Below are 16,390 nucleotides of genomic sequence, written 5' to 3'. Positions count from 1 at the left end.
AAGAAAAGTATTATATCCCACATTGATCATGGCATGAAGTTTTATTCTTAGCATAATTTCACTGTTATCAATAAACAGTTTAATTTTATTAAAAATTCACCTTACCTTCCCCCCTCCATAATTTGAATCAAGATTTTTTGAAAAAGGAATTTAAAGACGTTAAGCGGCGGAAGTGCCCAGGGACACGTGGCCAACGGCTGTCTGGGCAAAAGAGCGCTGGATGGAGGAGCCCAGCTCCGCTCCAGGCTGTCCTGCGACTTGGAGACGCCGCCGTGCGTTCGCAGTTCCTCAGACGTCCCTGCAGTCGGTGCGATGGGCTGATCTAGACGAGATGTTCTCAGAGCAAAACTGAGCACCAACTAGCGGGTACGGGAGTGGCCGGAAGGTCACCCCCAAGAGGAGCCTAACCTGACTTTCTCACAACCCTCACACTCACAGGTGTGAGGTTCTGGGAACAGAAACGGTGGACTCAGACGCTGGCTGTACGCGGTGACAACTCTATCCGGGAGCGGGCCTCCCGCCTCACACGCAGCACACTCGGCACAGAGCAGGGAAGTGGGAGCAGCCGCCCGAGCCGACACCAGCACACAAAAGGCCCTCCCCTCGCTCCCTACACCCAACCTCGGCCTCGCTCCTCTGCTGTGGGCTGCGGCAGCTGGGGAAGAGCCCTGGCCTCTCGTGGGGCCCCAAAGGGTCTCCAGGTGGCAAGAAGTAAAGGATTCGCCTAAGGGAAGGACTACATAGTTTTCTAGTGCTACAGAGTCTTGGTACTCTAATGGAAAAGATCACTGACTTCTTAAAGTACGTTGAGCCCGCAAGTCTGGGCTAACGTAGAACGTAAGGAAACATTTCAGTCTGAACCTCCTCACACCTGCAGAGAGCAAGTACCGTTTGTTCTTGAGGATCACTTGTTTTAAAGCACTGAAGAGTGAGCCACTGGCTTTGGCAGTGATGGGAAAAAATACCGATTCATCCCTTCCTTCTTACCAAAGGACACAGAGGTGCCAGACCCAGGACTGGACAACTGGGCCTGTCCACGCTCCGACGCCCCTTCGGTCCTCCCGGAAGCGCACTCGGCTAATGCGCACCTTGGGCCCTCTGGACTCCTCCCTCGACTGCAGAAATGATCATCGAAGCTAGTGAAATGGAAGGTAGCACCTACAACGTAACACTGGTTTTCTTAAAATGTAACACTGGTTTTCTTATAGCACGTTTTAAGGCACGGTGTGAGAAAGCTGCCCTGCTCCCAGCCACACTGGCTCCTCACACGCACACACGCACACAGGAGAGGCAGTTTTGCCACAGTGCACAGGGACGGGCTGCTCCCGATCACTTCTGGTTTTTGAGCTGGTTGGAGAGCCAGTCCAGGCCTTCGTAAAGCCCATCTCCACTGGTAGCGCAAGTCGCCTGAATGTACCAATTTCTCTGGCGAAGGGAATGTAAGCCGAGCTTGTCCGTTATCTCTGCTGCGTTCATAGCATTGGGAAGGTCCTTGAAAGAGAACATGCCAAAGTCAGTTCATCATGTGTATCTATATGATAAAATATGCCCTTCTTCCTGAAATGTGCCTTTACCATAGTCTTCTCAACCTTGCTCAGGCCCAAAACCTTGAACTCATCCTCAATTCTTTTTCTCTCAAGTATGCAGCCGATTTGTCAAAGGCTCCACTATCAAAATACCTACAGAACCGGACCACCTCTCACCACCTCCATGGCTGCCATCCCGATCCAGCCCCACTATGGCTTCCCAGCAGTTACAGAAGTAACTTCCCAACTGGTCTCGCTGTTCTGGCCCCAAAGCCTACTCAGGAACCAGTAAAAGTCAGGTCAAGTCCTCCTACCAGGGTTCCCTCTCTCTCAAGGTAAGAGACACAGTCCTTATGACGGGCTCCAAGGCCAGCATGACCTCAGGCCCTGTGACCTCTCCTAACTGGCTCACTCCGTGTGTGTGTGTGTGTGTGTGTGTGTGTGTGTGTGTGTGTGTGTACATACATACACACACGTACCGGGGATTACTGAATCCACAGGCATTCTACCTCCCAGCTCTATTTTAATTTTTTGAAGCTGAGGCTGGCCATGAACTTGCAATCCTCCTGTCTCAGTCTCCCAAATACTGGGATTATAAGTGTACACCACCACGCCCAGACGTGCTCTTTTCAATACAGCATTTACATATGTGACCAGATTATAAAAGGGACTAATTTAGTATATTTATTATGTATCGTCTGTCTCTTCAAACTGGAATGTGAGCTTCACAAGGACAGGGATCTCTTATCTTGTTCTCTGATGTATTCCGAGTGCCTAGAACATGCCTGCACACAGTGAGCGCAAACTAAACTTGAATGCATTAGCGTTGAGGAACATTTAAGATTGACATGCAGGACCTCAAAGGTATGCTAAAGGGAAAAAAAAAAAAAAAAAAGCAAGCAGGTTGCAAACAGAATGCAGAGTATGATCTCCAGAATTCAAATATAAATGCATTTTCAAATGTATACCCTGAACATGTTGCTTTCATAATTAAAGCCAACAAATTAATTTCTTTTTTAGAGTCCATCATGTTCGCTCGTGAGACCTGCACTGACATCCAACCTGAACAGCAGGGTAATGGCCGGGTACATCATGGAAAGTCATGTCTACAAAGGGTGGATGACAAGAGAAAACGAGCTCTGCGGGGACAAAACAGGCCACGGCACTGTCAAAACAAATCTCAGTTATATAACCAAGGCTCGCTCTGGCAGGGAGGGCGTGGAGGGCACAGATCAGCAGGCGCCATGTCCCCCGGCCACCTTCTCTTCCTGCTCGGTTCAGCTTAGCCCCCCCCCCCGGCTGCACAGTCCTGCGCTGCCCTCCTCCCTCGCCTCTTTCACTGCGCTCTATTTATGTACAAACCCTCTTCCTCCTCACCCACAAGCCCTCTGGGTCCCAGCCTCATCTCATCTCTAGCTCCTTAGATCACAGGGCTCCCTTCCTCCTGACCAGCCACCCCAGCCCTCCCCCACAGCCCACTTCCTCCCAACACCCCCACCCAACAACCCACATCACCACTGGCTGCCCCTCCCACCAGCACGGAGCCCCACAAGCACAGGGGCGTCTGTCTGTCTCGTCCATGGCTATATACACGACGCCTAAAAGAAAGCCTGCAACCTGGTCCATGCTCAGTATGTACCGAGTGGGAGAAGGAACGCAAGATGTTCTAAACAGAAGATGGTCGGAGAGGCTAAGGTCAGGGCTGGAGCGAGGTGAGATATCTACATATTCAAGGGAGCTCTCTAGCAGTACATTTCAGCCCCAGTGTCCAGAAAGCTGGTCACACGATACCTGCTTATTTACAAACACCAATAACACCGCATCTCTGAGTTCATCCTCTGCTAACATTCTGGTCAGCTCTTCTCGGGCCTCGTTGACCCGCTCTCTGTCGTTACTGTCAACCACAAAAATCAGACCTGGAAAGCAAGCGCAAGCGCATTAGTAATGTGAAGCCGGGAAGAGCACTGTTTGTGTGTCCTCACTGCTTCTCCCCGCGAATACACGGGCTCCCGCGGAAAGCAACTGGTATGAAGGGGTATAGAATCTCTGGTTAGGAAGCTTTCTGTACTCGCGACCTGCAGATCTTTTCCAGGACGATCACAGCCCCTTTACTAGGCTAACAATAGTAAGGATATAGAGAGAAAAGGTGGGGAGGAGACACACCACCTGACCACCGTGTCACCGATACCTGATGTTGCGGGACATTCTAAAGCGCTGTACAAAGAAGCCTCTCTCAACTGTCCAAGCAGGGGACAAAAACATTTATCCTCCTGCACCCACCCCCATTGGTCAAAAGGAACTCACAGGCATTAGGCCACCCCGACTCCACGTCCAGAGATTTCCATGGATCTGGGCGTGGTGCCACACACCTGTAATCCTAGCACTGAGGAGGCTGAGCCATGAGGACCACAGGTTTGAGGACAGCCTCAAAAACTTAGGCTTTTAGCAACTTAGCGAGACCCTGTTTCCAAATAAAAAATAAAATACGACTGGAGGGATAGCCCAGAGGGATGTAGCATACCCCTGGGGGCTCCATCCCTAGTAACAACCTTTGAGATGCAGTGCGAAGTGACGGACCAGGACCGCCAAAGGAGCCAACCTGATCCTAGGCTGACTCACCCCAGGCAGGAGCTCAGTTCCCAGATACCCGAGATAGCAAGTGGACTCTCCTGCTCACCCTCCAGGCCAGACCATCCTAGGAATGTCACATGGTCAGACGGACCCCATACTCTAAGACTGGGAGGATTCAAAGAACGGCCAGGATGGCAAAGGCATCAGACACCACTCCACATAAAGAAAAAACTGATATAGCTGTGGAGATTTTACCTAGACAAAGAGGCTCAGTGAGGGACGAAGAGCTGTCTTTAAATACCTGAGGGACTATGGCATAAAGAAGTTTAACTCAGCCGGGCGTGGTGGCGCACGCTTGTAATCCCAGCATTCAGGAGGCTGAGACAGGAGGATCACGGTTCGCGGACAGCCTCAGCTACTTAGTGAGGCCCTTTGCAACTCAGTGAGACCCGGTTTCAAAATAAAGAATAGGGCTGGGCATATAGCACAGAGGTAGAATGCCCCTGGGTTCTATCCCCAATAGCCCCCTCCAAAAAAAAAGAAGTTAGTGAGACCTTGTTTACAAAAAATAAAAATAAAAAAGAAAGGTTTGGGGGTGAGCCAGGCATGGTGGTACACTCTTGTAATCCCAGAACTTGGGAGGCTGAGACAGGAGAATCGCACGTTTGAGGACGGCCTTAGAAAGTAGTGAGATTCTCATCAACCTAGCAAGGCACTGTTTGTTTTTATTTGTTTGTTTGTTGTGGTACCAGGGGTTGAACCTAGAGGCATTCTACCTCCGAGCTACATCCCCAGCCCTATTTATTTTTTTATTTTTTATTTGAAACAGGGTCTCACTAAGTAGCTGAGGCTGGACTTGAACCTGTGATCCTCCTGTCTCAGCCTCCCAAGTACTGGGATTACAAGTGTGAACCACGCCCAGCTACTATGTGTTTTTTAAAAGTGTGTGTGTGTGTGTGTGTGTTCATGTGTGTGTGTACAGTGCATATATATATGTATGTATATATATATATATGTATATACATATGTATGTATAGATAGAGAATAAGAAAAGTGGCTTTTCTCTGAATATGCTTCTTACTTTTGAATTTTTGTGTGTGTGGTGGTGCTGGGGATTATACCCCAGAGTATTCTACCTCCCAGCCATATCCCCATAAATAAATAGATTTAAAAATTTTAAAAATGGGGGGAGTGGTAAGTTGGCCTGGGCCACCCTCCCCCCTCATGCCATTTTGGCATAGGGCTTTAACTATTTTCTGTATTTCTATTTTCTGTGTTTCTATCTTTTTAATAAACTTCTTTAAATCTTCAAAAAAAATAAAATAAAAATTTTAAAAATGTAAATTTTATAAGTATATTGCCACTCAACAAACTAAAATAATTAAAACTATAATCAAGGAGAAAAGTCTTTCCGCAGGTAAATTAACGAACCATTTATGCTTTCTATACAACATATCAATTAAGAAATTACATCAACAGTTCAAATGCCGATCTATAACGGGTGAAACCTCCAGTTAAATGTCTTAATAGAGCGCTGAAAGCATTCATTAAGTTCTGTCATGTTCAACAAACTGATAAAAGAAATTCAAATGAAAAGGCCGCCTGACCTTTGGGAAGCTGGCGGGGGGAACAGGGACAGCGTCCAGGCCTGCTCATGGCTGGGACGGTGGTCCAGCCAGACACAGCAGACCCAGTCTTCAAACAGTTCCCGTTTGCTGTTTCATGAAGAGCCCAAATTACCACCCCAAGGTCTCAGAAAATAGCCAGCTCGCTGCCATCAAAGCCATACTCACTGCAATTCTGTAAAATTGGGCTTGTTATGAATAGAAGACTGAAGAGAAAAAGGCGCTTCAACCTGGTGTCTGAATGTGTACACCGTGAGCAGGATGAAAAGGAATCCTGCCCGAGAACGACAAAGAGAAGCCTTAAACGATTTGGGCTCCTGAGTGCTCGCTATCTCCCAGCCACAGAATGAAGCATTTTACAAAATTAATCTCATTTCAGCCCAGCGATGCAGGCAGAGGGTATTATCTCCATCCTAAAATGAAGAAATGGAGCCGGGCATGGCGGTGCATGCTTGTAATCCCAGCCTCTGAGGCTGAGACAGGAGGATCGAGGTTCGTGGACAGCCTCAGCTACTTAGTGAGGCCCTTTGCAACTCAGTGAGGGTTTATTCTGTTTAAAAATAAAGAATAAAAAATAAAAAATAGGGCTGGGGGTGTAACTTGAAAGTAGAATGTCCCTGGGTTCCATCCCCAGTACTAAAAAAAAAAAAAGAGAGAGGAAATGGAAACAGAAGAGATTACCTAACTTTCCCAAGGATTCACAGTGGGGTTGGGGGTCAAACCCATAGATTCTAGATTTATTACAGATGAGGAACTGCAAGGCTTTGGCTAGCTTGGCAAGTGCTGTTCCAAGATAAAAGAGGATTCTGAACATTAAAAAAAAAATGTATCTTCAGTGGGCTAAACTATAAAATATAAAAATCGAAGTCTCATAGAAATTGCTAGGGTTATCAAGCGGTTTCTTTGAAAGTCAATAAAGAATGTCTTCCTTCGTACAAACTATATTTCAGGGAAACCAAATCTTTGATGGGAGAATTCTTTGTTTAGAAAGATTGCCACTAATAAATGCAAGAATAACAAGATTTAGCAAAATCACCGTTGTGTAACTGCTCACAGAACAACAGATCCGGGCAACACTCTTCAATGCAAGCTGAAGCAGGAGGCGGAGGCTGCGGGAGGTGACGCCACCTGAGCCATCTGGCCCACTCAAAGTGCGAAGACCTGCTGCCTGCCCGAGGCTTGGGAGGCGCGAGGTTACTGTTTAATGAGTACAGAATTTCACTTTGTCAAGGTGGAAGGAACTGTGAAGGTGGTCATGACCACACAACACTGTGAATGTATTTACTACCTCTGAATTGCATGTTTAAAAGTGGTTAAGATGAAGCCCAGTGCAGTGTGCACACCTGTCATCTCAGAACTTGGGCAGCTGAGATGGGAGGATCACAGATTCAAGGCCAGCCTCAGACACTTGGTGACAATCTGTTTCAAAAATAAAAAAGAGCCAGGCGTGGTGGCGTACGCTTGTAATCCCCGCGCTTGGGAGGCGGAGACAGGAGGATCGGGCAGGTTCGAAGCCAGCCATGCTGGCTTGAGACCCTGTTTCCAAATAAAAAATATAAAAATAGGTCTGGGAGTGTAGCCTGGAGGCAGACAGGTTCCATCCCCAGTACCACCAAAAAAAAAAAAAAAAAAAAAAAAAGATTTAAAAAAAAAATAGGGCTAGGGGTGGCTCAGGAGCAGAATGCCCCTGGACTCAATCTCCAGTTACTTACTTTTACACACACACACACACACACACACACACACACACACACACACACAGAAAGAGACCGAGCGTGAGCAAGTGAGCTAGGGGTGTTACTCATAAGTATAATATCCTGGGTTCAATCCCCAATATAAAAAAATAAATAAAAATAAAGCACGGAAAGAGGGCTAGGTGTTAGAGCTCAGTGGTAGAATGCCCCAGGTTCCATCCTCAGTATCAAGAACAAAACTATGAGGGAACAATGACAGTAAGTGAACTCTGATCCCAGTGCAAACAGGATACAAAGACTACATTAGATACAAATGGGGAAACCGGAATAAGGACTGGATATTAGATACGCATACGTTACTAATCTGGGAAGTTAAAATTGCATACCAATTATGTTAAAAAACAAACAAACAAACAATGACAGGCTTCCCCAGTTAGAAATGAATGCTGAAGGACACAAGGAAAAAGCGCTGGGTCTGGGGAGGGCGAAGTGTGGGCAGCCAGCCAGGTGGTGGGTATTCATTCTGTATCTTCTCTCTCTTGAATTTGTTTTAAAACTTTTTGTTTTTGGCAGTACTGGGAATTGAACCCAGGGCCATTCTACCTCTGAGCTACACCCTCAGCCCTAGTCTTTATTCTTTATTTTGAAATAGCGTCTCACTGAGTTGCAGAGTCTCGTCAAGTAGCCGAGGCTGTCTGAGAACCTGAAATACTCTTGTCTCAGCCTCCTAAGTATTACGATTACAAACACGTTACACCACGCCCGGCTAAAATAAAACCTTTTAAAAATGTAATAGATTTTTTTCATGAACCCAGGGCATACTACCTCTTGGCTCTATTTTATTTCTTACCTGGAAACGGGGTCTTGCTAAGTTGCAGAGGGCCTCACTAAATTGCTGGCTGCAGCCTGCGATCCTCCTGTCTCAGCTTCTCAAGTACTGGGCTTACAGGTGTGTGCTACCACGCCTGGCTAATACAGTATTTTGAGGAAAGATATTTTAAAATCTACAGGTTGAGGAGAAACTGCAGATAAAGTACCAAAGGTAACGGCTAACACGATGACGTAAGCTATAAGGCGACAGAGGACTTGGCTCTGTGGTCTAAAAAGGTTGACAAATTCAAGTCTTTGCCATTAAATGAATGCAATGAAAACCCATCAGCAATAGGATCTTCAAAAATAAAACGCTCCAAGGAAATTCTAAAATAAGTAATCTGTAGATGCCATATGGTGAATATTCCACATGCAAATCAGGGTGTAAAAATGATGTGAACAGTCATGACTATCTTAACAGATAATATTCAGTATGGTGTCATTTATCCCAAACACAGCCAATGAACAGACTCAGATTGCTGCATGAGTACGTTAAAATCCCTACTACCCCCCCCCCCCCGTGGTACTGGGGATGGACCCAGGGGCATTCTACCTCCGAGCTACACCCATAGCCCTATTTTTTATTCTTTGTTTCGAAACAGGGACGCACTGAATTGCAAAGGGCAATTCAGTAGCTGAGGCTGTCCTCTAACCACGATCCTCCTGTCTCAGCCTCCCAAGTGCTGGGATTACTGGCGTGCGCCGCCACACCCAGCTGTTAAATCTCTATTTTTACGAAACCAACAAGATGGAAATGTAGTGGCCATCGGGAGATTGGGAATACTCATGTCTGTTCACATGTGTGCAGACCAGCAGGGAAGAAGTTTGGCCACACGAGATGCCAGGATTTGGGATTCTGAGTTCCAGCTCTCCTTGTTCATCTCTTTCTCTCTTAGAGATATGATTCTGTAGATATTTTCAACAAGAGTTAATTAAATTCAAACTCTTCAAAAACAGGTCCTTTAGCCGGGCATGGTGGTGCACACTTGTAATCCTAGCATTTGGGAAGCAGAGACCACAGTTCATGGACAACCTCAGCTACTTAGCGAGGCCCTTTGCAACTCAGTGAGACCCTCTTTCAAAAATAAAAAAAAGAGACTAAAAAATAGGGCTGGGGGTGTAGCTCAGAGGTAGAATGCCCCTGGGTTCCATCCCCAGCACTGCAAAAACAAATAAACAAACAAAAACAAAAACACAGCCGGGCGTGGTACCACATGCTTGTAATCCCCGTGCTTGGGAGGCTGAGACAGGAGGATCGCGCAGGTTCGAAGCCAGCCTCAGCTACTTAGTGAGGCTCTCAGCAACTTAGTGAGACCCTGTTTCCAAATAAAATATAAAATGGGTCTGGGAGTATAGCCCGGAGGTAGAAAGCCTCTGGGTTCCACCTCCAGTACCACCAAAAAATAAATAAATAAATAAATAATAAGGGATTAAAAACATTAAAAAAAAAAAAACACAGGTACTTCAACTAAGGAACATATAACTCTCAATTAACTGAAGGATGAAATTCCTCAGGTCAACCATGTCCTAACCATTGTGAATCAGTGGAGTTAAATTCAAGTCCTTTTTCTAGGACACAGGAACCTCGTCTCCACAAGACGCCTCCCCAGCAGTGTAAGGAGCCAGTGGAACAGAGACTGAGCGGCGGTCCAAACGAGCAGACCACCAGCAGGCAGCTCTTGAGGCATCCAGCTTGAGAAGCATCCGACATGCTCAGTGCTGATCTTTACCTTGGGTGTTCTGGAAGTAATGCCGCCACAATGGTCTGATTTTGTCCTGGCCACCAACATCCCAGACTGTGAAGCTGATATTTTTATATTCTACTGTCTCCACATTGAAACCTAAATTAGGAAGATGGAGAAAACTTTTAATTATGATTTTTGCTGGTGGAACAATTCCAAATAATTTTAACTTTTCTTTTTGTACTGGAGATTGAACCTGGAGGCATTCTACTTCCAAGCTACAACCCAGCCCTTTTTTTTTTATTTTGAAACAAGGTCTCACTAAGTTCCTGAGGGTCTCATCAAGTTGCTGAGGCCTAAACACTGGGATTAGAGGTGTGTGCTACTGCCTCTGCCTTCAACTAACATTTGCATAGCACTTTTAATTTACAAAGCAGCTTGCCAGTCGAAGAGCTGCAGCTTACAGAAAGAAAGTGCTGGCCTATTCATCCAGCCTCGCGTGTCCAACCTTCTCTACTCTCCAGTCTCCAACCGCGTACCTCTCCTTTTGCTCAACAGAAGAGACCTTATACTGTAAGGTCCGGTGTACCTCAGAGGGGATTGACTTCCGCTTCCTACCACGCAATGTCAAAACCAACCTACATCTTCAGCCACACTTTTCTCCCTGCATCTTGGAAGAATGGAAGGGAGCAACTGTCTAACGGCAATTCCCTCCACCTGTGTGCGGGAGCCAGTCCGCCCAGACTGTCTGGAACCCTCTCGCCACTGCTCTTCACTTCCCCACCTGAGTATTCCCAGTCTGTCCTTAGCATACCTAAATCTTTTACATCTTTAAAAAAATATCTATTTGGCAGGATGTGGTGGCCCACACTTGTAATCCCAGTACTTGGGAGGCGGAGACAGGAGGATGGTAGGTTCATGGCCAGCGTCTGCAACTTTGTGAGACCCTATTTCAAAATAAAAAATGAAACAGGGCTGGGGGTGTAGTTCAGAGGTTCAATGCTTCTCGGTTCAATCCCCAGTACCAAAAAAGAAAGAAAGAAAGAAAGAAAGAAAGAAAGAAAGAAAGAAAGAAAGAAAGACAGACAGACAAAAAGATCTATTTGATGCTACATCCTCGTCTGCTACCACCCTCTCTTTGCTCTCTTAAAGTCAAACATCTCTCTGAAGGTGGCTGCATCCTGAGGTTCAGCTACATTCACCAAGCCTACCTGGTCACTTCCTCAACCAACAGCAGCTGCTCCTCCACGCCGGTGGCTGGTCTCACTAGGATGAGTGGGACCACGTCGACCAATCCAGCGCCAAGGCTAGTCAGTGCTCATGTAACCTGACTTGGTATCTGACACCACTGCTCTCTCCCTCCTTGAAACTCTTCCCTGGATTCCCATTTTCTTTCTTTCCTTCTCTCTAGCTATACTTTCTCAGTCTCTTTTATGAGCATAATGACATTCAAATGATCCTCGGGAGGGTTCCCAGCACTCAGTCCTGCCCCATCCACTCTCCCCTTGCCATGCCCGTCCCTAGGCGAGCTCACGCACTCCCAGGCTTCATGACCATCGCTGTGCTAACAGTTCTCAGATGTAAATCCTCCAACCCAGGCCTCTGCCCTGAGATTCGGGCTCATGAGCCAACATCTTTAGATAGAGGTCCCCAAGGTCCTGAAATAAGACAACGTCTCCAAAGCAGAATTTAAGATCCCCACCCCTTCAACCTGCACTGGCTTACTGTCTGCCCCTGAAAAGTCTAATGCACATCCACTAGTCGAATATAGATAATTAGGGCCGGGCGTGGTGGTTCTCGCTTGTAATCCCAGCATTCGGGAGGCAGAGGCGGAGACCGGAGGATAAAGGTCCTTTAGCGAGGCCCTTCACAACTCAGTGAGACCCTTTAAAAAAAAAAAAAAAGGCTGGGGCCATAGCTCTGAGGTAGAATGCCCCTGGGTGCTGCAAAAAAAAAATATATATATATATACATATATATATATAAAATTCAAAGTTAAATACAACCAAAAGTCGAGTTCCTCAGTTGTGTGGACCACACCTCAAGCACTCCACAGCCACTGAGGCTCCTGACTGCCACCCTGGAACACTTAGAACATTTCCATCATCACAGGAAGTGCTACTGGATAGCACTGGACTGCCCATTGGAAAATATAATCAAATCCCTACCTTACTTACTCAGAACAGCAAAATAAACTCTAAATGATTTATTGATTTATTTAAGGATTTTTTTTTTGTGTGTGTGTGTGGTACTGGGGTTCCTGGAAGCTCTTCTACCTCCAGGCTACACTCCCAGACCTATTTTTATATTTTTATTTGGAAACAGGGTCTCTTAAGCCAGCATGGCTGTCTTCGAACCTGCGCGATCCTCCTGTCTCCGCCTCCCAAGCGCGGGGATTACAAGCGTGCGCCACCATGCCCGGCTTATTTAAGGATTTAATAAAATGAAATCTTAAGATACCATCATTTAAATTAGGAAAAAACTGGTGAATGCTTTTATGAAACATTGAAGTGGGGAAGAAGACCTTTCTAAAATATTATCAAAACTTAAAAAAAATAAAAAACTAGTAAATATGGTTACCTAATAATTTAAAACTTCCCTATAAGCTGGGCGTGGTGGTGCATGCGTGTAACCCCAGTACTTGGAAGGCTGAGACAGGAGGATCGCACAGGTTGGAAGCCAGCCTCAGCTAGTGAGTGAGGTCCTCCCCAATTTGGTGAGACCCTGTTTCCAAATAAGAATAAAATAGGGCTTGAGGGTGTAACTCGGAGGTAGAAAACCCCTGGTACAATCCCCAGTACTGGAAAAGTAAAATTAAAATAAAATAAAACTTCCCTATAGCAAACCAGAAAAAAAAAATCAAGGTTGAAAAACAAATCAACTCAAAATCAAACACATGACAAGAGCTGTTCCTGCTCCAGTGACCTTTTTCAAACTGTTAAAGAGACAAACATCCCAACAGAAAAATAACTGAATATAAAAAATAAGTCACAGAAGAATATCAAAGGCAACGGATACTCTAATCACATGTGATTAAGGACAGCCTATTAGAAGCCTGTTTTTTCCTACCAGATTGGCAAGTTTTCAGGAGAAATGAGCAGTAAAATGGTGTCACAAGCTTTTTACAGAAGAGTTTGGCAATCTGTACATATTTTTTTTTTTTTTTAGTGGCACTAGGGATTAAACCCAGGGGCATACTACCTTCAAGCCACATCCCCAGGCCTTTTCCTTTAATAGGGTTTCACTATGTTTCTGAGGGCCTTGCTAAGTTGCTAAGGCTGGCCTCAAATGTGTGGTCCCCCTGTCTCAGCCTCCCAAGTACTGGGATCACAGACATGTACCACCACATCTGGCTTTGTACATACATTTTTATTTTTTCTTGTGGTACTAGGGATGGAACCCAGGGGCATTCTACCTCCAAGCCATACCCCAGCCCTATTTTTTGTTCTTTATTTTTGAAACAGAGTCTCACTAAGTTGCAGAGGGCCTAAGTAACTGAGGCTGGCTGTGAACCTGCGATCCTCCTGTCTCAGCCTCCCAAGTACTGGGATTACAAGCGTGCGCCACCACGCCCAGCTCATACATACATTTTAAATACACATTTGTTTTAACACAGTAAACCCTTCTCCAGGAATTATTACAAAGAAATAAAATACATGTTTTTCTGTGTGTGTATGTGTGTGTGGCACTGAGGATTGAACCCAGGAGCATTCTATCTCTAAACTACAGCCCTATTTTTTTTTTTTTTTAAACAGGATCACTAAGTTGCAGAGGGTCTAGTTGCTGAGACTGGCCTTAAACCTGTAATCCTCCTGTCTTAGCCTCCCAAGTACTGGGAATACAATTGTGAGCTGCCATGCCCAGCTAAGTTCATGTTTTTCAAAACCATGAAAGACGTTTTCTTTGGCATTATTGATAAAAACAAACAACTGCAAATAATCTTACCATCTATCAATGGAAATTAGTTAAATACAGTCACATAATGGAGTACTATATTAAAATTTGATGTTGAGCCAGGTGTGGTAGCACACATCTGTAATTCCAATACTTGGAAAGACTGAGACAGGAGGATCACGGGTTTAAATACAGCTTCAGCAAGTAGTGAGGCTCTCATCAACCTAGAGAGACCTTACTTCAAAATAAAATAGGGCTAGGGATGTGGCTTGAAGGTAGAATGTCCCTGGGCTCAATCCTCCCCAGTAAAAACACACACACAAACATACATACACACACACACACACACACACACACACACACACTCTCTCTCTCTCTCTCTCTCTCTCTCTCTCTATCTCTCTCTCTAGGGCTGGGAGTATAGATCAGAGGCAGAATGTCCCTGGTTTCAATTCCCAGTACCACCAAAAATAAATAAATAAATTGATGTTGATCTGTATGGACATCTTTCTTGGTCCCCCTCCCCATTTATCTCATTTTTTTTTTTTGGCTGGAGTTAAGCATTACTTTTCAGAAACACCCCTTCTGTGGGTTGCCTGGGCTTCTTCCTAAGCTGTATTCAGCTAGGAAGCCAGTTGGGGCTCGGCCTCTCTCTTTCCAAGTGGCCTTTTATCCTCAAAGAACACTGAGAGTCCTCAACTACTAAGCCCTAGGACATAAACACTTGTGAAATATCTGCTTGAATTACATTTGATGATGTCTCACTAGTTAAAGCTAATCAGTGCGGCCGAGCCCAGCCTCACTGTGGAAGGGGGCTGTCAAGGGTATGGCTACCGAGAGGGACGAGCCGTTGCGCCATTAGCTCAACAGTCTGGCACAACATCAGTATTCAATTCATTCACCAAATATTTGCTGGATATCTAATATGTACTAGGCACAAAAATAGGGCTGGCGCTGTAGCTCGGAGGCAGAATGCCCCTGGGGCTTCCATCCCCAGTTCTACAAATTAAAAAAAAAAAAGAGAGTTTATATTTTTATATTTTTCTGTATGCATGAAATCAGAGAAGCATGTACTAGTTTTATAATTGGAGAAAGCAAAGTAATCATGCTACTTTCATTTGGGACTAAGACACTTTTCAAATTATGTGTATGAACACTGACGTCGTTTCTGCCTTCTTTAAATGTAATCCCTGAAGTTCCTGCTGGGGGTGAAAGATGATCACTTGAGTCCTGTACCCAAACCAGCACTCACAAAGGTACTGGGAGTCACGTGTCACCCCACATGTCACCCTGTACAACGATACTGAGAGTCACGCGTCACCCTGTGGAGTGTCGTTCTCTAGGCAGGTCACAGGGCAAAGATTAAGTTCTGTCAAAACTCCCTTTGTAAATCCTTAAAGAGCCCATCAGACACAGTGCCGGCTCACAGTAAGAGCCTCGCAGCCAGCTGGTCGCGTTTCTTCAGCTGCGCACCCTCTCGAGGAGTTGGCTTGAGCCAGAGTGAAGAGAAGAAATCACACTCCATCTTTAAACATTAGGAGTGCACTTGGTGGGGAGAGAGTTCCACTGCGGGAGGCCAGCTGGAACAGAGGCTGGCTGAGGAGGTGGCCGCAGACATTCCGCTCCCACCGCAGGCCCATGCCGAGACACACCCGCACGGGGAGGAGCAGCGGGCAGAGCTCTTCTCACCGTTTTAAATGGTTACTATCTTCCTCTTCTTTGCCAGGCAGATGGGGCTAAATTTCCTTAGGCTAAATGTGTTCTTATGGCTCCCTGGTAAACCTAGGGCCAGGTTCCAGGTGTTCATGAATAAGTGGGAAAGTATATAGAACCTGGGTCTTAGCCTCGAAAAGTTTGTACTCTTGGAGCAGACAAGATTTTCAGAGAGAAATATTCAACGGTATTAAAAGCATAATATACCACACTGCAGGCTGGAATCGCCACAGGCTGGTAACGTACCTATTGTGGGGATGGTAGTCACGATCTCGCCCAGCTTCAGCTTATACAAGATGGTGGTCTTTCCAGCTGCATCCAACCCCACCATAAGAATCCGCATCTCTTTTTTCCCAAAGAGACTTTTAAACAGCTTTTCAAAAACATTCCCCATTGTAACTGAATTCTGTAACCTGAATGAAAAGAAAAGCAAATCATATAGTTATTCTTTGCTGAGATATAAAAGTAACATATAAAATCCAAGTTACAGCCGGGTGTGGTGGCGCACGCTTGTAATCCCCGCACTTGGGAGGCGGAGACAGGAGGATCGCGCAGGTTCAAAGCCAGCTGCACTGGCTTAAGAGACCCTGTTTCCAAATTAAAAAAAAATATATATATATATATATATATATATATATATATATATATATATATATATATATATAAAAGGTCTGGGAGTGTAACGTGGAGGTAGAAGGGCTTCCAGGAACCCCAGTTTCACCAAAAAAAAAATTAGAGGTGGCTCTTAGTAAAAGTTAAAGAATGTTAAGTGCGGTTTGGCCACTAAGGAACAGTGTCTTGTTTTCAGAGGGGAG

At 45.5% G+C, this 16,390-nt stretch overlaps 1 protein-coding gene across 2 annotated transcripts; it reads right to left on the bottom strand.

Moving 5' to 3' along the window:
* Positions 1-1,329: 1,329 nt before the first annotated feature.
* On the bottom strand, positions 1,330-15,969 carry LOC308274960 (ADP-ribosylation factor 2; the record flags this gene model as incomplete). 2 transcript variants are annotated; one of them, XM_080712954.1, is made up of 4 exons in its annotated part: positions 1,330-1,491; positions 3,318-3,442; positions 10,017-10,127; positions 15,822-15,969. In XM_080712954.1, the coding sequence occupies 4 exons, from the start codon at positions 15,967-15,969 to the stop codon at positions 1,330-1,332; spliced, it is 546 nt and encodes a 181-aa protein (XP_080569080.1). The 2 variants fall into 2 exon arrangements, with proteins under 2 accessions (XP_080569080.1, XP_080569081.1); XM_080712955.1 differs by lacking the exon at positions 10,017-10,127.
* Positions 15,970-16,390: the final 421 nt, after the last annotated feature.

The sequence above is a fragment of the Muscardinus avellanarius genome (assembly GCF_963383645.1).
Source record: "Muscardinus avellanarius genome assembly, chromosome: 16".
Lineage (NCBI taxonomy): Eukaryota > Metazoa > Chordata > Mammalia > Rodentia > Gliridae > Muscardinus > Muscardinus avellanarius.
This window is presented reverse-complemented; position numbering and strand designations above follow the sequence as displayed.